Genomic DNA, 23,469 nt, shown 5'->3' with positions numbered 1-23,469 from the left:
CCAGCCTCCCTCCATGCATATAGCTCCCCATTTAACCAAGGATCCTCTCTCTCTCTCCAGTCAACCATCTTTGGAGATACTGTACAGTATTTTTAACTCCATTTTCAGTTGACATAAACATTTTACTCACCAACTTTACCATTGGAATGCATATGGCTCCAACCTGACATTCAGCTGAAAGAAAACAGTGATCATGGGTGACATTTAATAGGAGTCGATTTGTGTTTTTTGCGATATTTCCGCAACGAAATGGCATTTTCCCCCAAATTGCACATTTAATAGGGTGCGCAACGGGCTGTTTTTCGAATTTTTTTGGCGATAATTCGCACTTTCTAAAAGTGCGCAAAAAAAAATCGCATTTAATTCACATCCAGATGTTTTCGCACAGAAAAGTATACAAATCGCTTATTTAATGGCATGCGCAAATGGTTGTGGGAATGTTTCAGCTGAACCGCATTAACCCGTTGGACTTAAATGAGCAGGTGAGAGATGATTTGGACCCTTGTGGGGGGCCAACTAAGCAGTGTCTGGGCTGCAGAAATTAATGTGTGCCCTCTACTACTTGGCCACAGGCTCCACTCAGTCTGTGACCTCATGGGCCTTGGGGGTATCACAGGCCACTTTCTCTAAGCATTTCAATCAAGTGTTACTTGCTTTCAAGAAGTTGTGGCACACATACATCCAAGTGGCAGGACCTTAAGGTGTCTTTCTATAGACTCTCAGCATTCCCTCACGTGCTGGGAGCTATAGACTGCACACACATTGGGATTAGGGCACCGCACGTGAGGGGCCACGTCTATGTCAATAGGCGTGGCCGGCACTCCCTCAGTTGCAGGCTACCCGGAGAACTGCCATGACGCCTATACTCTGAGGCACTCAGCCCTCTGGGACCAATTCCACGAACAACAAATGCCAGAGGGCTGGCTACTTGGTAAGGATATTTTTAATTATTTAAATATCTACTCCTGTGGAGTGTCCCTATAGTCTGTGAAATGTACCCACAACTCCATTAAATCCTAATTAACATTACAATACCCATTAATTGTGTGTACAATATGCTGATAGCTGTTGTTACAACCAGTCATTACCGACAGTAATGGTTACCTGGACTAATGTGCATGTTGTTTTACATCTAAAGCGCCACTGTAGTGTTTAGCCCAGGGCTGGGCAATTGCGGCCCTCCAGATGTTGATGAACTACACATCCCAGCATGCTTTGCATTCGTTTTGCTATGTGGCCATGCTGAAACTGATGCAAGGCATGCTGGTATGTGTAGTTCATCAACATCTGGAGGGCTGCAATTGCCCAGTCCTGGTTTAGCCCCTCTACTTTTACATTTTCACATGCCTATTGCTGTTGTCCCACTTACTCGTGTTACCCCAATGCACATACCTTACCATATACTGCACTGACCGCATCTTTTCTGTAAAGGTGACTCAGGATATGGGTGTCTTCCGTGGCTCATGACACCTCTGCGATCCCCAGAAGGCCCTGCACAGCACCGCTATAACGATTCACATGTTGCCACCCGCAATGTTGTGGAACGCACCTTCGAGGTGCTGAAAGGTCGTTGCAGGTGTTTGGACAGGTCATCAGGAATACTGCTTTACCACCCAGCAAAAGTAGTGATGATCGTCCAGGCTTGCTGCATGTTACACAACATTGCCCTGGCCCAACCTTCCTATGTGGAGGACGACAATGCAGCAGTGGTGCAGGAAGCTCAAACTACCTTGGCAAGGGTAGTACGGGGTACGCAGAGGGGGGATCTGATGCGCAGGGAGATCATCAGGTGTTACTTTTCAGGTAAGTAAATGTGTCTTTTAACCTACCCTGTACCTTGCCTGTAAGTGTGCACGCATAAACTGAACCAAATACCATACTTTCTCATGATGCTGGAATGTGTACTTCCACAGCAACTGGAGGCCCATGACTTGAACTCCATAGTTGTAGAAGTAGTACAGTTACAAGGTAAGGGAGTGGAAACATGTCTAACATACCTACACATTGTGACCATTTCTATAGCATAAAACCTTTTCTGGCATATTTATTTATTTACAGTTTCTTATATAGCGCAGCAGATTCCGTTGCGCTTTACAATAATAGACAGTGATAAGACAAACTGGGTAACAACATACAGACTTGGAGGTAGGAGGGCCCTGCTGCAAGCTTACAATCTATAGGGATATAGGGGGGAAACACAAGGACAGGCACCAGTAATAGCATAGCAGTCCCACCAAGTTACAAGTCCAGAAGGGAAGCTATATAATACATAAGTGCCTCAGAGGGTTATGTGTGCGGTATATAAATATGATAGGCTTGTCTGAAAAGGTGAGTTTTCAGGGAACGCTTGAAAGTTTGGAGACTGGTGGAGAGTCTTAATGTGTGTAGCAAAAATACATTTTTATCAAATAGACCACAGAAACTTATGTTTGGTGCATGTCATTTTTACTTTAAAACTTTGCAGAAAAGCCACTTTTTTGGGGGCCAAACATGAACAATGTGTTCAAATATACATAAGCTAAATATACATAAATATACATTTACAAAATTCCCCATAAATGTGTGTGAAAATGCTTTATTTTTGGGATGGCTGAGCACGCGCACACCCTCCCTTGGCACCTGACCCCAGGCTGCCCTGGTCCTAATACTCTGACGTAGGTGTGCTGGACACACTACTAACACTAGAGGTAGGTGCCCCTAACAAATTAAGCTCCATATGGTTAATTTGCGCCTGCATAGCAATTAATGCATTTGTTTGCGCAGTTAGAGCTTGATTTTGCCCAGTAATGGTTTCTGTAAGTGTGGCAATATGAGTATTGTGCCCCCGTATGCCATTACTTATTTCGGACAAACGGGTGTCTAGGGTAGTACCCATCCGCACTTGTGTGCCCACAGCAACACGGACACTGCTGCCTAATCTTTTAACTTATATACTGGGGGTAGTGCTGCGCTCAATCTTTTGATAGTATTAACGGGAAGGAATGCCAAATAAGTAATGAATAAATAAATAAAAATATGTGGACGTGACTCAAGGTTGAACTGAACCTGAATGAATGGATCTGACACAATGTTAATCTAACTGAAATTTACTTAAAATAATATCACATAGAAAAAAGCGATACATGCATGCAGTACTGTGGTCTTAATACTCCAAGTGCACTGGTTCTCGGCCTCTGTGCACAATCTGTAATAAATATCTCTCAGTCTGTATGCTTACTATGTCCAATGGTCTAATTGCCCAATCTTACTGCACAATTGCAGCATAAACCGTCTCAGTCTCTTATCTATACTGTGTTTGCGGCGTCCCGTCAAACATTAGTGTAGAGTTGCAAAAACAAGTCTTCGGGTACCCCTTTACCTTGTTAAGGATTTACTATTTATTTGATTACATTTTCTCTGTACAGATAAATATCATCCCTCATCAAACTATCCCTACAGCATGGAGTGGTGATCAGTGAAATTAATACTGACACCAGCTATACTGCTCCCGGAATGGAGATAAGGGTACAATCATTCATTTCTTGAGACCAAGTCCTGGGACTTTTCAAATTTTCTATTTTCTGTTTGGCTTAATCTGTGACCACTATCACTCTCATCTGCCATTTGACATCTGTGATGGATGGTGGACAGCAGAAGAGGTGTCACTGATATCCATTCCTCTGTTTCTACTAACTCCTAACTTTCCGTGACTCTCATTTGTTTCGGTGAGCTTGATCCCCCTGCAATGCACTAAGCAACAGGGTGATCGAGTGTCTACTGAGCCAAAAGCAGAAGCACACCTTGGCTTCCCATTATAAGGCACTGTGGTACTCTCATCCGTGTTAAATACGGCCATACATCACTGGCCCACCTGAATTCCATCCCGCACTCAGCAGCTAAGCAGTGATTGGACTGGCTAGTACCTCATTGGGAGACCTTGTGGGAATACCAGTTGCTGTAATCAAACCTGGACAGCAGATACACCTCTGTCTGACTAAGGGAGTCCTCTATCTTTTTACTATTTCTTTGTACCGGGAACAATATCAACACCAGCAGTAAGGGACAAGGGTCATGCGTCCTTGATTCTTTCTGCTCCAGTCACCCCATACTAATTGATTTATGACATATATTTTTATATATTGTCTCATTACCAAGGGAGCATAAAAACTAAAACTTTGCCTTTTTTATTTTCGCCACTAATGTCTTGATAAATATAAGAGGTCTATGACGTGTAATTTGTTGATCTAATCTATTACGTACATTTGTTTTAGCACTAACTATTCATTAAAAGTTATGTATTAAACTGTATAATCAAATTTCAGTAAAGTGTGCCCCAAAAAGCTTTTTTGTTCTTCCTTCCTCTGTCACACAGTGACTTGTTTTTTTTTCTAGTGTATACAGTCAGTGAGATAAAGGAGAGAGACCATCAGAGGTCCACTGGCTGGCTGGATCATACGCAGTAGAATACACACACACACACACACATATTATATACATACACACATACTTATTATATATACACACACGCTTATTATACACAAACACACACATGTATTATATACATGCACACATACTTACATACACACACACACACACACACACAGGGATGCAGTTAAAATCCAGGCGGTCAGGATCCTGGCGCCGGAATCCCGACACTTTCTCCCTCCGTGGGTGTCCACGACACCCCTCGAGGGAGAATAAATTAGTGTGCCGAGCGTAGCGAGCACAGCGAGCCCGCAAGGTGAAGGGGGGGGGCGATCCACGTCCCCCCCTTGTCGGGATTTCGGCGTCAGGATTTTGAACACCAGGATCCCGACCGCCGGGATTTCATACTGAATCCCACAAACACACACACTTATATATACAAAACACTTATTATACACACACGTTTTATATACATACACACACACACACACACACACACACCTTTCCGCATACAAATTATAAAGATAAAAATCTGCAATATAAAAAGTAATAACCCCCGCAGGGATCATATTTAGGCTTTGGGGGTGCAGCCCAAGCAGATCAGGACAAGACTTTGTGAGGAGGACGCAGCACCCATCTGTCTCTGAAGATTATAGCTGATGCCCAATTTGGACAGACATCTGATCTCCACAGGCGGGAAGGACCATGAGATCCCCGGTCAGCCGTACGTACAACCAGAGATTCCTCATCAGCCAATAGACAACTCGGATCTCCAACATTAACTGGGAGCTGAGAAGGAAACAGAAGGTTATAATCCACAGTAACAGGCATACAACGGTGATAATATACAGCACGGTCTGCTCCGTATACAGCCTCAGCCACACGCGGTATACAGGTGTCACATATCACATCACTCAGAGCAGTCTGCTCCGTATACAGCCTCAGCCACATCACTCAGCACGGTCTGCTCCGTATACAGCCTCAGTCACACGCAGTATACAGGTGTCACATCACTCAGCGCAGTCTGCTCCGTATACTGCCTCAGTCACACACACAGTATACAGGTGTCACACATCACATCACTCAGCACAGTCTGCTCCGTATACATCCTCAGTCACACGCAGTATACAGGTGTCACATATCACATCACTCAGCGCAGTCTGCTCCGTATACAGCCTCAGTCACACACAGTATACAGGTGTCACATATCCCATCACTCAGCGCAGTCTGCTCCGTATACAGCCTCAGTCACACGCAGTATACAGGTGTCACATATCCCATCACTCAGCGCAGTCTGCTCCGTATACATCCTCAGTCACACGCAGTATACAGGTGTCACATCACTCAGCGCAGTCTGCTCCGTATACATCCTCAGTCACACGCAGTATACAGGTGTCACATATCACATCACTCAGCGCAGTCTGCTCCGTATACAGCCTCAGTCACACACAGTATACAGGTGTCACATATCCCATCACTCAGCGCAGTCTGCTCCGTATACAGCCTCAGTCACACGCAGTATACAGGTGTCACATATCCCATCACTCAGCGCAGTCTGCTCCGTATACAGCCTCAGCCACACGCGGTATTCAGGTGTCACATATCACATCACTCAGCGCAGTCTGCTCTGTATACAGCCTCAGCCACACGCGGTATACAGGTGTCACATCACTCAGCGCAGTCTGCCCCGTATACAGCCTCAGTCACACACAGTATACAGGGGTCACATATCACATCACTCAGCGCAGTCTGCTCCGTATATAGCCTCAGTCACACGCAGTATACAGGTGTCACATATCATATCACTCAGCACAGTCTGCTCCGTATATAGCCTCAGTCACACACGCAGTATACAGGTGTCACATATCACATCACTCAGCGCAGTCTGCTCTGTATACAGCCTCAGTCACACACAGTATACAGGTGTCACACATCACTCAGCGCAGTCTGCTCCGTATACAGCCTCAGTCACACACAGTATACAGGTGTCACATATCACATCACTCAGCGCAGTCTGCTCTGTATACAGCCTCAGTCACACGCACAGTATACAGGTGTCACATATCACATCACTCAGCGCAGTCTGCTCTGTATACAGCCTCAGTCACACGCAGTTTACAGGTGTCACATATCACATCACTCAGCGCAGCCTGCTCCGTATACAGCCTCAGTCACACGCGGTATACAGGTGTCACATATCCCATCACTCAGCACAGTCTGCTCCGTATACAGCCTCAGTCACACGCGGTATACAGGTGTCACATATCCCATCACTCAGCGCAGTCTGCTCCGTATACAGCCTCAGTCACACACAGTATACAGGTGTCACATATTACATCACTCAGCGCAGTCTGCTCCGTATACAGCCTCAGTCACACACACACAGTATACAGGTGTCACATATCCCATCACTCAGCACAGTCTGCTCCGTATACAGCCTCAGTCACATGCAGTATACAGGTGTCACATATCACATCACTCAGCGCAGTCTGCTCCGTATACAGCCTCAGTCACACACACACAGTATACAGGTGTCACATATCCCATCACTCAGCGCAGTCTGCTCCGTATACAGCCTCAGTCACATGCAGTATACAGGTGTCACATCACATCACTCAGCGCAGTCTGCTCCGTATACAGCCTCAGTCACACACAGTATACAGGTGTCACATATCCCATCACTCAGTGCAGTCTGCTCCGTATACAGCCTCAGTCACACGCAGTATACAGGTGTCACATATCACATCACTCAGAGCAGTCTGCTCCGTATACAGCCTCAGTCACACGCAGTATACAGGTGTCACATATCACATCACTCAGCGCAGTCTGCTCCGTATACAGCCTCAGTCACACGCATCACGCTGCATAGTGTACTGAGGCTGGAGGTATGAGGTATATCACGCTGCACGGTGTACTGAGGCTGGATGTATGAGGTATATAACGCTGCACGGTGTACTGAGGCTGGATGTATGAGGTATATCACGCTGCACGGTGTACTGAGGCTGGATGTATGAGGTATATCACGCTGCACGGTGTACTGAGGCTGGATGTATGAGGTATATAACGCTGCACGGTGTACTGAGGCTGGATGTATGAGGTATATCATGCTGCACGGTGTACTGAGGCTGGATGTATGAGGTATAACACGCTGCATGGTGTACTGAGGCTGGATGTATGAGGTATATCACGCTGCACGGTGTACTGAGGCTGGGTGTATGAGGTATATCATGCTGCACGGTGTACTGAGGCTGGATGTATGAGGTATATCACGCTGCATGGTGTACTGAGGCTGGATGTATGAGGTATATCACGCTGCATGGTGTACTGAGGCTGGATGTATGAGGTATATCACGCTGCACGGTGTACTGAGGATTGATGTATGAGGTGTATCACGCTGCACGGTGTACTGAGGCTGGATGTATGAGGTATATACCGCTGCACGGTGTACTGAGGCTGGATGTATGAGGTATATCACGCTGCACGGTGTACTGAGGCTGGATGTATGAGGTATATCACGCTGCACGGTGTACTGAGGATTGATGTATGAGGTGTATCACGCTGCACGGTGTACTGAGGCTGGATGTATGAGGTATAACACGCTGCATGGTGTACTGAGGCTGGATGTATGAGGTATATCACGCTGCACGGTGTACTGAGGCTGGGTGTATGAGGTATATCATGCTGCACGGTGTACTGAGGCTGGATGTATGAGGTATATCACGCTGCATGGTGTACTGAGGCTGGATGTATGAGGTATATCACGCTGCATGGTGTACTGAGGCTGGATGTATGAGGTATATCACGCTGCACGGTGTACTGAGGATTGATGTATGAGGTGTATCACGCTGCACGGTGTACTGAGGCTGGATGTATGAGGTATATACCGCTGCACGGTGTACTGAGGCTGGATGTATGAGGTATATCACGCTGCACGGTGTACTGAGGCTGGATGTATGAGGTATATCACGCTGCATGGTGTACTGAGGCTGGATGTATGAGGTATATCACGCTGCACGGTGTACTGAGGATTGATGTATGAGGTGTATCACGCTGCACGGTGTACTGAGGCTGGATGTATGAGGTATATACCGCTGCACGGTGTACTGAGGCTGGATGTATGAGGTATATCACGCTGCACGGTGTACTGAGGCTGGGTGTATGAGGTATATCATGCTGCACGTGTACTGAGGCTGGATGTATGAGGTATATCACGCTGCATGGTGTACTGAGGCTGGATTTATGAGGTATATCACGCTGCACGGTGTACTGAGGCTGGATGTATGAGGTATATCACGCTGCACTGTGTACTGAGGCTGGATGTATGAGGTGTATCACGCTGCACGGTGTACTGAGGCTGGATGTATGAGGCTGGATTAATCAACAGGGTGCCCTACTCCGAAAGCGAGACAGCAGATCACAGCATCTTTATTATATCCCTAAACTGTTAAAACCATAAAACCAGACAAGCTCGCCCGCAATACCCACCAGCCCATATCTATTGATGGCAGCTGGCAGTGGATGACTTAGGTCTGAAATATAAAGGGTGACCTTTTTTGACCATCTAATGACTCTCACTGGTTACTGTGGTATATATAGCGGAGCATTAGCAATCTGGGCGGAATAGCATATTTGGGAGACTTTTTCTTCACAAGTCCTTACTATCACTTAGGGGAGACGGTTACCCCTAACCTTAATTACATGGCATTCTCTGTTCAAATGTTATATATTATACTATAGAAATTCTCTACAACTGTTGAGATTGCTGCGGTTTGTCACACTATAATTACTGGTTGTAATTAACCTATTAAACTTTGTTATTTGATTAAAAAACTCGCTGGCTACCAGACAACGAGGAAAAACCAAGATTGCACTATCTGTCAGTAATTGTGCCTTTGGGGCAGATGTATTAAGCTTTAACAAGAGATAAATGCAAGGGTGATAAGGAGATATAAATGTCCAGCCAATCAAATCCTAACTGCCATGTTACAGGCTGTGTTTGAAAAAAGTCAGTAAGGAGGTGATTGGCTGGACGTTTATCTCTCCTTATCACCCCTGAATTTATCTCTTGTTAAGGCTTAATACATCTGCCCCACTGTTACTAAATGTGTATCCAGCAACAGACATCAGTGTCGCAACTCAGAGATTTTATACATGTAGGACTTTGTTTTGAAAAACTATCACATCCTCTACAGTGATAGTAGAAGATAAAACGTATAAATTACTCTATACACTGCTTATCAAGTGTCTTTACTAATAATGATGTACCCAGTGATTAACAATAGTGATACCATTAATTGATATCCAGGACACCGGAGCTGACTGAGAAAAAACTACCTATGCATTACTTGTCAGCAACTGTGTCTTCATTGTAAACACTGTACAGTGCTGCGATTCATTGATTCCTCACACACCTGAGTATGTAGTGAGAAGCTGTCACTATTTCCACAGTGACAGTAGTACCTAATTGTATAGCCAGACACATCATATCTGCTTTGGTTTTTCTTGTATATATATATTCAATGTTTTCCGTGTCTTTTTTCGTGTGTGTGAGTCCAATTGAGACCTTCTTTTAGATTTTTGAGCTATTAAAAGTTAAATTTTAGTAAAACAACCAGGGGCACTAGCCCACAACGCCCTTACTTCTACGCATATAGGTGGAGTCTTCCCCTAGATGCACAACCCCCAGTATACCAATCTTTAAATTAATTAAATTAATCATTCAACAGAGTGCCCCAACAAAAAGAGAGTCGTCTGTCTCAACTAATCTCACTCTCATGGGAGCACACGTTACCTGCCTAATAAAATACAACATTTTATTTATATTGTCATTATCTGTGGACCAACAGACTTGTATCTAATTAGTATCAGATCTTCTACGCTTGTGCACTTGTTTTTCCCCATTTTCCCCTACAAACATAACCCACTCTACCAATGCCTGGCGTCTCACAGGACGCTCATACCCTACCGACGCCTGAAGTCTCACAGGACGCTCATACCCTACCGACGCCTGGCGTCTCACAGGACGATCATACCCTACCGACGCCTGGCGTCTCACAGGACACTCATACCCTACCGATGCCTGGCGTCTCACAGGACACTCATACCCTACCGATGCCTGGCGTCTCACAGGACACTCATACCCTACCGATGCCTGGCGTCTCACAGGACACTCATACCCTACCGATGCCTGGCGTCTCACAGGACACTCATACCCTACCGACGCCTGGCGTCTCACAGGACACTCATACCCTACCGACGCCTGGCGTCTCACAGGACACTCATACCCTACCGACGCCTGAAGTCTCACAGGACACTCATACCCTACCGACGCCTGGCGTCTCACAGGACGCTCATACCCTACCGACGCCTGAAGTCTCACAGGACGCTCATACCCTACCGACGCCTGAAGTCTCACAGGACGCTCATACCCTACCGACGCCTGAAGTCTCACAGGACGCTCATACCCTACCGACGCCTGAAGTCTCACAGGACGCTCATACCCTACCGACGCCTGAAGTCTCACAGGACGCTCATACCCTACCGACGCCTGAAGTCTCACAGGACGCTCATACCCTACCGATGCCTGAAGTCTCACAGGACACTCATACCCTACCGATGCCTGGCCTCTCACAGGACACTCATACCCTACCGATGCCTGGCGTCTCACAGGACACTCATACCCTACCGATGCCTGGCGTCTCACAGGACGCTCATACCCTACCGATGCCTGGCGTCTCACAGGACACTCATACCCTACCGATGCCTGGCGTCTCACAGGACACTCATACCCTACCGATGCCTGGCGTCTCACAGGACACTCATACCCTACCGATGCCTGGCGTCTCACAGGACACTCATACCCTACCGATGCCTGGCGTCTCACAGGACACTCATACCCTACCGACGCCTGAAGTCTCACAGGACACTCATACCCTACCGACGCCTGAAGTCTAACAGGATGCTCATACCCTACCGACGCCTGAAGTCTAACAGGACACTCATACCCTACCGATGCCTGGCATCTCACAGGACGCTCATACCCTACCGATGCCTGGCGTCTCACAGGAAGCTCATACCCTACCGATGCCTGGCGTCTCACAGGACACTCATACCCTACCGACGCCTGAAGTCTCACAGGACGCTCATACCCTACCGATGCCTGAAGTCTCACAGGACACTCATACCCTACGGATGCCTGGCGTCTCACAGGACGCTCATACCCTACCGATGCCTGAAGTCTCACAGGACGCTCATACCCTACCGATGCCTGACATGAACCATCTGTGGGGGAATGAAGGTAATTACAGGGAATGTTGGGGACACTAGAGACACATCTGGTAGAGAGCTGTACATACGTTTATATGAGTAATATAAGCAGCAGTACCGTCCCCTGTCACTCACACATACGTTCCTGCTCCTGCGGGTTCTCTTCACTACTGGCATCTTGTGGTTCTCCTAAATGATACAAGAACGACATTTTAATTGAGAATAAGGTGTATTCTCCTGGCACACCCACCCCAGGACATGTGCGCATAGACATATACAGTGCACAGGGGGCAGAGTCGGTACAGCTCCCCCACGGGCAGAACTACTGTGGAAATGGTGGTGTGAATGTAGAGGTTGCAGTGTCTAGTGCTGCCGGATTGCTCCTGTGGGCAGGGTTCAAACTATTGCCCTTGCAAAGCGCTCCAAACGTGGCATAACAATGCCATCATTACAACAAAGTGTGCATAGAAATCGTTATTGTAGCTTGTACTTCTAGTATTATTATTATCTTCATTTATATGGCGCCACAAGGGTTCCGCAGCGCCTGACAATATATAGATGATAAAAAGAACATAAACAAGAAAGATTGTGATTACAGTACAAATACAAATTAGGACAAGTACATGGTAAATAAAAGACGGTTGCAGCAGTGGACACGGAGGCAATTATAACAGTGGCAGAGATATTCTAAGAAAAGCACATGAGGGGGGAGTATAATCTATAGCAGATAGAAGTAGAAGTGATTATATACCACCTATACTGTACTGTATAATATAGGACAGCCTGTGCCGTAGTGATTATATACCATCTATACTGTACTGTATAATATAGGACAGCCTGTGCCATAGTGATTATATACCACCTATACTGTACTGTATAATATGGGACAGCCTGTGCCACAGTGATTATATACCATCTATACTGTACTGTATATTATAGGACAGCCTGTGCCATAGTGATTATATACCATCTATACTGTACTGTATATTATAGGACAGCCTGTGCCATAGTGATTATATACCATCTATACTGTACTGTATAATATAGGACAGCCTGTGCCATAGTGATTATATACCATCTATACTGTACTGTATATTATAGGACAGCCTGTGCCATAGTGATTATATACCATCTATACTGTACTGTATAATATAGGACAGCCTGTGCCATAGTGATTATATACCATCTATACTGTACTGTATAATATAGGACAGCCTGTGCCATAGTGATTATATACCATCTATACTGTACTGTATATTATAGGACAGCCTGCGCCATAGTGATTATATACCATCTATACTGTACTGTATAATATAGGACAGCCTGTGCCATAGTGATTATATACCATCTATACTGTACTGTATAATATAGGACAGCCTGTGCCATTGTGGTGTAGTGATTATATACCATCTATACTGTACTGTATAATATAGGACAGCCTGTGCCATTGTGGTGTAGTGATTATATACCATCTATACTGTACTGTATAATATAGGACAGCCTGTGCCATAGTGATTATATACCATCTATACTGTACTGTATAATATAGGACAGCCTGTGCCATAGTGATTATATACCATCTATACTGTACAATATAGGACAGCCTGTGCCATAGTGATTATATGCCATCTATACTGTATTGTATAATATAGGACAGCCTGTTCCATAGTGGTGTGGTGATTATATACCACCTATACTGTACTGTATAATATAGGACAGCCTGTTCCATAGTGGTGTGGTGATTATATACCACCTATACTGTACTGTATAATATAGGACAGCCTGTGCCATAGTGATTATATACCATCTATACTGTGCTGTATAATATAGGACAGCCTGTGCCATAGTGATTATATACCATCTATACTGTACTGTATATTATAGGACAGCCTGTGCCATAGTGATTATATACCATCTATACTGTACTGTATATTATAGGACAGCCTGTGCCATAGTGATTATATACCATCTGTACTGTATAATATAGGACAGCCTGTGCCATAGTGATTATATACCATCTATACTGTACTGTATAATATAGGACAGCCTGTGCCATAGTAATTATATACCATCTATACTGTACTGTATAATATAGGACAGCCTGTGCCATAGTGATTATATACCATCTATACTGTACTGTATAATATAGGACAGCCTGTGCCATAGTGATTATATACCATCTATACTGTACAATATAGGACAGCCTGTGCCATAGTGATTATATACCATCTATACTGTACTGTATAATATAGGACAGCCTGTGCCATAGTGATTATATACCATCTATACTGTACTGTATAATATAGGACAGCCTGTGCCATAGTGATTATATACCATCTATACTGTATAATATAGGACAGCCTGTGCAATAGTGATTATATACCATCTATACTGTACTGTATAATATAGGACAGCCTGTGCCATACTGATTATATACCATCTATACTGTACTGTATAATATAGGACAGCCTGTGCCATACTGATTATATACCATCTATACTGTACTGTATAATATAGGAAAGCCTGTGCCATACTGATTATATACCATCTATACTGTACTGTATATTATAGGACAGCCTGTGCCATACTGATTATATACCATCTATACTGTACTGTATAATATAGGACAGCCTGTGCCATACTGATTATATACCATCTATACTGTACTGTATATTATAGGACAGCCTGTGCCATAGTGATTATATACCATCTATACTGTACTGTATATTATAGGACAGCCTGTGCCATAGTGATTATATACCATCTATACTGTACTGTATATTATAGGACAGCCTGTGCCATAGTGATTATATACCATCTATACTGTACTGTATAATATAGGACAGCCTGTGCCATAGTGATTATATACCATCTATACTGTACTGTATAATATAGGACAGCCTGTGCCATACTGATTATATACCATCTATACTGTACTGTATAATATAGGACAGCCTGTGCCATACTGATTATATACCATCTATACTGTACTGTATAATATAGGACAGCCTGTGCCATACTGATTATATACCATCTATACTGTACAATATAGGACAGCCTGTGCCATAGTGATTATATGCCATCTATACTGTATTGTACAATATAGGACAGCCTGTTCCATAGTGATTATATGCCATCTATACTGTATTGTATAATATAGGACAGCCTGTTCCATAGTGGTGTGGTGATTATATACCACCTATACTGTACTGTATAATATAGGACAGCCTGTTCCATAGTGGTGTGGTGATTATATACCACCTATACTGTACTGTATAATATAGGACAGCCTGTGCCATAGTGATTATATACCATCTATACTGTGCTGTATAATATAGGACAGCCTGTGCCATAGTGATTATATACCATCTATACTGTACTGTATATTATAGGACAGCCTGTGCCATAGTGATTATATACCATCTATACTGTACTGTATAATATAGGACAGCCTGTGCCATAGTGATTATATACCATCTATACTGTACTGTATAATATAGGACAGCCTGTGCCATAGTGATAAATACCATCTATACTGTATAATATAGGACAGCCTGTGCCATAGTGATTATATACCATCTATACTGTACTGTATAATATAGGACAGCCTGTGCCATACTGATTATATACCATCTATACTGTATTGTATAATATAGGACAGCCTGTGCCATAGTGATTATATACCATCTATACTGTATAATATAGGAAAGCCTGTGCAATAGTGATTATATACCATCTATACTGTACTGTATAATATAGGACAGCCTGTGCCATACTGATTATATACCATCTATACTGTACTGTATATTATAGGACAGCCTGTGCCATACTGATTATATACCATCTATACTGTACTGTATAATATAGGACAGCCTGTGCCATACTGATTATATACCATCTATACTGTACTGTATAATATAGGACAGCCTGTGCCATAGTGATTATATACCATCTATACTGTACTGTATATTATAGGACAGCCTGTGCCATAGTGATTATATACCATCTATACTGTACTGTATATTATAGGACAGCCTGTGCCATAGTGATTATATACCATCTATACTGTACTGTATAATATAGGACAGCCTGTGCCATAGTGATTATATACCATCTATACTGTACTGTATAATATAGGACAGCCTGTGCCATAGTGATTATATACCATCTATACTGTACTGTATAATATAGGACAGCCTGTGCCATAGTGATTATATACCATCTATACTGTACTGTATAATATAGGACAGCCTGTGCCATACTGATTATATACCATCTATACTGTACTGTATAATATAGGACAGCCTGTGCCATACTGATTATATACCATCTATACTGTACTGTATAATATAGGACAGCCTGTGCCATAGTGATTATATACCATCTATACTGTACAATATAGGACAGCCTGTGCCATAGTGATTATATACCATCTATACTGTACTGTATAATATAGGACAGCCTGTGCCATAGTGATTATATACCACCTATACTGTACTGTATAATATAGGACAGTCTGTGCCATAGTGGTGTGGTGATTATATACCATCTATACCAGGGGTGTCCAAACTTTTTGTGATGAGGGCCAGATTTGGTGAAGTGTAAATGTGGGGGGCCGACCATTCAGCCTGACATTCTTTGAATCAATAATCACATCAGAATGGTCCCCCACTCTGCCCCCATTCACTGTATGTCCCCCAGCCTGCCCCTTCACTGTATTTCCCCCAGCCTGCCCACATTCACTGTATGTCCCCCAGCCTGCCCCTCCTTCACTGTATGTCCCCCATTCACTGTATGTTCCCCACTCTGTACCCATTCACTCTGTCCCACAGCCTGCCCCCCTTCTCTTAATGTCCATCAGTGCCTCCATTCATTGTATGTCCCCAAGCCGGACCCTCCTTCACTGTATGACCCCCATTCACTATGTACCCCACTCTGCCCCCATTCACTGTATGTCCCCCAGCCTGCCCCTGCTCCCCATTCTCTGAATGGCCATCACTGCCTCCATTCACTGTATGTCCCCCACTCTGCCCCCTCCCTTCTCTCTATGTTTGCCAGCCCCTTGTGTGAGCCAGAGGACGGAGAGGCAAAGAAGGCACTGCAAGGATAGGAGATGCTTGGGCTCCCGCTGCTGCCCTCCTCCACTCTGCATGTTACGGGAGCAAGCTTCCCCCTTGCTGCCCCCCTCCCCAAACACTGCTGTCACAGTGATTGTAGAGCAGGGTGATATATGATTGCAGCAGCTCTCTAGCTTTTTCAAGGCGTGACCCTAGGTTTACGCCTTGAAAAAGCTAGAGAGCGAAATGCGCATCGGCATGGTCTCTCTGTGCAATCTGTAGCATCTAGCCTGTATTGAAATGTTTTATATGTAAAAAATCTGTCTGCTTTAGTAAAAATTCACCTGTATCGGTAATAACGTAGCCCCGAATTGAGAAGCGCTTAGGCGCGATAGCACACGCCGGCCAAAGAGACAAGCTCTCTGGCATTAGGCGAGGGGACACAGAAAGTGCGTACGCACCGGCATAGACCTGCCGTTAACATCACACTGTATACTGTTTATGCGCACTTAGTGTCAGCACCGAGCGGAAGCCCGTGCGGCTTTATGTGATAACAAGCACTGCTCTCATAGGACCGGGCACACTAGAGTCCACACACTGCTTCCAAGGCATAGAATATTCACGGTGTCTGGCGTGTATGGTACAACGTGCAACGGCTGCTAAGGCTTATTATACGCACTTTTGTGGGGCCAATGCATGATCTATGTTATATGAAAACTTACCATCAATAACCATTGAATAATCATGACTTACTGATTGGCCTTTAAGAGCATACAATCTCTCAATTGCCCGGTGTGTACACAGTGTACAGACATTACGGACACGCTTGGGGTTCATTGAATATCCTCTGGGAGCATACAACCTCTGAATTGCCAAAAGTATATACAAAGTATATGTAGTACGGATAGACTCATGGGTCACTGAATTTTCACTGAGAGCATACAATCTCGGAATTGCCAAGTGTGTACACCACCGGAAATAAAGTGCCTGCATAGTGGAGTGCACATGCAAATACAAAGCAATTCCTTTTATCCAACAGTAAAGGCTACTAAACATATGATATGTACTGAAGATTTCCGTAAAGCAGGTACTGTACGCACCGGTACAGACCTGCCGTGAATATCACACCGTATATTGTTAAATGCGCACTTAGGGTCAGCACCGAGTTGAAGTCCGTGCGACTGTATGTGATAAATAAGCACTGTTTTCACAGGACCAGGCAACATCAGAGTTCACACACGGCTTCTAGGGCATAGAATACTTACTGTGTCTGGCTTGGATGTTACAACGTGCAACAGTTGCCAAGGCTTATTACACTCACTTCTGTGGGGCCAACACATCATTTATGTTATATGAAAATATCAGTAACCATTGAATAATTATAATTCACTGATTAGCCATGAAGAGCATACAATCTCTCAATTGCCCGGTGTGTACATGGTGTACAAACATTACGGACACACTTGGGGTTTACTGAATATCCTTTGGGAGCATACAACCTCTGAATTGCCAAGAGTAAACACATCATATATGCAGTACGGATATACTCATGGGTCACTGAATTGTCACTGAGAGCATACAATCTCGGAATTGCCAAGTGTGTACACTATCGGAAATAAAGTGCCCAATATTTAACTCCTGCAAGGCTACCAAACATATGACATGTATTAAAGATTTCCGTAAAGCAGTTACACGGTATTGTCCGAACAAGCACGTAATTTGAACAAACTTGATAGTAAAAATCATATATTCTGTGAATCTGAAACGATCTAAGCCCAGCCTTTGTCGCTGATCTATCAGTACCCACGTATTTATGGGCATACAGTGTACCACCTATGTCTGTCGCATGAATGCATTTAATAAAAGCAACACCAAACTTCATGTAAAGCACGTAATGTGCTAAGAGTGTGGGAAACCTAATGCACTAAGCATATTGAAAATAATAATATACATAGTGCCTTTTTGAAGAGGACTCAATCCTCAGATTGCTGCATGTGTATGTAACCCGCGGGGGAATACATCCTTTGTGAAGAGGATTCAATCCTCAGATTGTTATGTGTGTATGCAACCCTCTAGGGATCACATTTTTGTGAATAAAATTATCAAAGAAAAGATCCAACCATATCTACCCAATCTGATTATCGCCCAGTGTGTATAGAAGTGCATGAATGCAATAATACATCACGGGCAGATTTGGATAACTGGATATTGATAAAGAGTGTCACTTACACACAATAAATAGCTAAAGACAGGGTGTCAGGCTATACGGCAAACACGCCGGTCACTAGTGCTATATGAAGACATACTCTAAGCATGCACAGTAGTAACAGCAGATCATAATAAATAAAGGGCTATAAGTATTCCATTAGATCTCAGGGTTCCCCACATACTGTATCTACTACAATAAGATACAAATTACAAGGTGAATAAGTCATCACAATAAGTGGTAACAAAATAACACACGAACACAGATCATAAGTGATACATAATATTTACTACAGCAGACAGTCACAGTCAGTATTACCCAACCAACACAGGCTTCAAACATCTACAATTTAGATATCTGCATCTCTAAGCGATATATAGAAAATAAAAAATTAGCTACAGAGCAGAGAGACTCATTTTTAATCTTAAAATATCTTTCTTTCTTTCTACATCTTTACCTTGTTCTTAAATAATTTCGCCACGTGCAATCCCTGGCACAGGGAATCTTTCACTAATGCTGCTTTCAGACCGCATAACTGGCTTTGACCCTGTATTTGAAAACGTTTCTTATAAGAAAAGTGACTTTTGGAAAATGGCTACCCCCATACGAAAGACAGTTTTTTTACACTGGTTTTCCTATGGGGCAGCCATTTTCTGAAAGACACTTTTTTTCATAAGTGCTTCCGACCATACAGAACTGCAGTGCCGGGATCCACAACGGAGGTACCGGCTGCACGGGGGTAAGTCGACACGGGGGGGCGTCGACACGCGCGGGGGGGTCGACACGCCCAGGGCGGCTCCAGTGCTGTGAATATTTAATGAGCGCTCATTAAATATTCACTGTGCTGAATTTAGGACCCAGCTCATTGGCTGGGTCCTAAATACCAATTCAGAACCCAATTTTGAGCCTAAAATACCGGTTCTGAAACGGGTAGGACCCTGCATTTTAACAGATTAGAAAAAACGGTATTTTCTAACCGGTTAAGTGGTCCTGCACCTTTCAGACCGCACAGATTACCGTTTTAAAACGGTAAAAAAACGGCAATATACCGTTTACAAAGTGCGGTCTGAAAGGGGCATAAGAGGTCACCAATAATTAATAAAATTTAACAGAGACATTAACACTACTATGACTTGCTAGTTAATAGAGCTATAAATAAAGTATACACCTAATTGTAGGTATGTTTTTAAGAAAAAAACTTTAAAAAAAGAGTATGTGGATGAGGAGTGCGTCCCAATCAAACTGATTTCTCTTCCTCTACCCCTGTACTGTATAATATATAACAGCCTGTGCCATAGTGATTATATACCATCTATACTGTACTGTATAATATAGGACAGCCTGTGCCATTGTGGTGTAGTGATTATACATCTATACTGTACTGTATAATATAGGACAGCCTGTGCCATAGTGTAGTGATTATATACCATCTATCCTGTACTGTATAATATAGGACAGCCTGTGCCATTGTGGTGTAGTGATTATATACCATCTATACTGTACTGTATAATATAGGACAGCCTGTGCCATTGTGGTGTAGTGATTATATACCATCTATACTGTACTGTATAATATAGGACAGCCTGTGCCATTGTGGTGTAGTGATTATATACCATCTATACTGTACTGTATAATATAGGACAGTTTGTGCCAGTGGTGTAGTGATTATACATCTATACTGTACTGTATATTATAGGATAGCCCGTGCCATAGTGGTGTAGTGATTATTCATCTATACTGTACTGTATATTATAGGACAGTCTGTACCATAGTGGTGTAGTGATTATACATCTATACTGAACTTCTAATCTTCCATCCCCAGAACATCCCCTCTTCTCCCACTATCTCCATCAGCATTGGTGAAACCGAGATCACCTCCACCGACCAAACGCGCTGCCTCGGTGTCATCATTGACTCCTCCCTCTCTTTCACCCCCCACATTCGTGCTCTCGCACAGTCTTGCCGCTTTCACCTACGCAACATCTCACGCATCAGACCATTCCTCTCCACTGACGCAACCAAAATTCTCATTCACTCTCTTGTCATCTCCCGCCTTGACTACTGCAACATCCTTCTCTCTGGGCTACCTCTCACCCGCCTCGCACCTCTCCAATCCATTCTTAACGCTGCTGCTAGGCTCATCTTCCTCTCCCGCCGCTCTACCTCCGCCTCCCCCTCTGTCTATCTCTTCACTGGCTCCCCATTCCTTTCCGAGTTCTCTTTAAACTCCTCACCACCACCTACAAGGCTCTCTCCTCCTCCACCGCTTCTTACCTCTCTTCACTGATCTCTATCCACACTCCCTCCCGTCCTCTTCGCTCCATCGCTAACCGCCGACTGACCTCTCACCTAATCACCTCCTCCCACTCTCGTGTCCAAGACTTCTCTCGCGCTGCCCCCCTGCACTGGAACAACCTCCCATCACCCATCAGGCTTTCCGATTCCCTTACCTCCTTCAAGCGCTCCCTCAAAACCCACTTTTTTCGACTAGCCTATCTCTCCTCCTAACCTCTTTTGATCCTCCTATCCTGCCTCCGTTCCTACTTATCCTATTGTTTTTCGTTCGTCCACCCACCTATTTTTAGTATGTTAACTCTTATGAGTAGGGCCCTCCTTCCTCACGTACTCACCCTACCTCTTTACCTCACCTGTGCTCCTGTCCTGTTCTTCGCTTCCTCTACTTCATCTTCAGTCTCCTCGACAATTTTGACACCTACTTCTGAACTGATGCTGATTTTATTTCTACCAGCTATACCCCTATTTATACTGTATTTTTCAACACACCCTGTACGTTACCTTGTAAAAAAAATTTTGTTTGCTATGTACGGCACTGCGTACACTTTGCGGCGCCTTATAAATAAACGTACTACTACTACTACTGTACTGTATATTATAGGACCAGCCTGTGCCATAGTGGTGTAGTGATTATATGCCATCTATACTGTACTGTATATTATAGGACAGCCTGTGCCGTAGTGATTATATACCATCTATACTGTACTGTATATTATAGGACAGCCTGTGTCATAGCGGTGTAGTGATTATACATCTATACTGTACTGTATACTATAGGACAGCCTGTACCATAGTGGTGTAGTGATTATATACCATCTATACTGTACTGTATAATCTAGAACAGCCTATGCCATAGTGGTGTAGTGATTATACATCTATACTGTACTGTATAATATAGAACAGCCTGTGCCATAGTGATTATATACCATCTATACTGTACTGTATAATCTAGAACAGCCTGTGCCATAGTGGTGTAGTGATTATACATCTATACTGTACTGTATAATATAGGACAGCCTGTGCCATAGTGGTGTAGTGATTATATGCCATCTATACTGTACTGTATATTACAGGACAGCCTGTGCCGTAGTGGTGTAGTGATTATACATCTATACTGTACTGTATATTATAGGACAGACTGTACCATAGTGGTGTAGTGATTATACATCTATACTGCACTGTATATTATAGGACAGCCTGTGCTATAGTGGTGTAGTGATTATAGGCCATCTATACTGTACTGTATATTATAGGACCAGCCTGTGCTATAGTGGTGTAGTGATTATATGCCATCTATACTGTACTGTATATTATAGGACAGCCTGTGCCGTAGTGATTATATACCATCTATACTGTACTGTATATTATAGGACCAGCCTGTGCCATAGTGGTGTAGTGATTATATGCCATCTATACTGTACTGTATATTATAGGACAGCCTGTGCCGTAGTGATTATATACCATCTATACTGTACTGTATATTATAGGACAGCCTGTGCCATAGCGGTGTAGTGATTATACATCTACAGTATACTGTACTGTATATTATAGGACAGCCTGTGCCATAGTGGTGTAGTAATTATATGCCATCTATACTATACTGTATATTATAGGACAGCCTGTGCCGTAGTAATTATATACCTACTGTACATTATAGGACAGCCTGTGCCGTAGTGATTATATACCATCTATACTGTACTGTATATTATAGGACAGCCTGTGCCATAGCAGTGTAGTGATTATATACCATCTATACTGTACACTATAGGACAGCATGTACCATAGTGGTGTAGTGATTAAACATCTATGCTGTACTGTATAATATAGAACAGCCTGTGCCATAGTGATTATATACCATCTACACTGTACTGTATAATATAGGACAGTTTGTGCCAGTGGTGTAGTGATTATACATCTGTACTGTACTGTATATTATAGTACAGTCTGTACCATAGTGGTGTAGTGATTATACATCTGTACTGTATATTATAGGACAGCCTGTGCCAAAGTGATGTAGTGATTATATACCATCTATACTGTACTGTATATAATAGGACAGCCTGTGCCATAGTGGTGTAGTGATTATATACCATCTATACTGTACTGTATATAATAGGACAGCCTGTGCCATAGTGGTGTAGTGATTATGGGGGAAATTTACTAATATGGATTCGTAGAAAAAAAGGTGTATTCGTAGGGAGAAATACACCTTTTTTTACGAATTTGTATTTTCGGGATTTT

At 43.5% G+C, this 23,469-nt stretch overlaps 1 protein-coding gene and 1 pseudogene across 4 annotated transcripts in view; one reads left to right on the top strand and one right to left on the bottom strand.

The window, feature by feature from the left end:
- Positions 1 to 2,016: 2,016 nt before the first annotated feature.
- The window catches only part of CD58 (CD58 molecule), an 83,720-nt gene continuing 62,267 nt past the window's right edge, over positions 2,017 to 23,469 (bottom strand). For 2 of the 4 annotated variants that reach the window (XM_083171462.1, XM_083171464.1), the window contains 2 exons: positions 11,806 to 11,859; positions 2,017 to 5,193 (listed from right to left, as the gene is read on the bottom strand). In XM_083171462.1, coding sequence (XP_083027588.1) covers positions 5,183 to 5,193; positions 11,806 to 11,859 — 65 coding nt within the window. In that variant the 3' untranslated portion in view covers positions 2,017 to 5,182. Of the gene's footprint in view, positions 5,194 to 11,759; positions 11,860 to 23,469 lie in introns of all 4 variants that reach the window. The other 2 variants (XM_083171463.1, XM_083171465.1) reach the window with 1 other exon arrangement.
- Positions 3,824 to 3,943, top strand: LOC146061093 (5S ribosomal RNA; annotated as a pseudogene).

The sequence above is a fragment of the Crinia signifera genome, chromosome 2, assembly GCF_055691185.1.
Source record: "Crinia signifera chromosome 2, ASM5569118v1, whole genome shotgun sequence".
In the NCBI taxonomy this organism is placed as follows: Eukaryota; Metazoa; Chordata; class Amphibia; order Anura; family Myobatrachidae; genus Crinia; species Crinia signifera.
The sequence above is the reverse complement of the archived record's forward strand: the minus strand, read 5'-3'. Positions and strand labels throughout refer to the sequence as shown.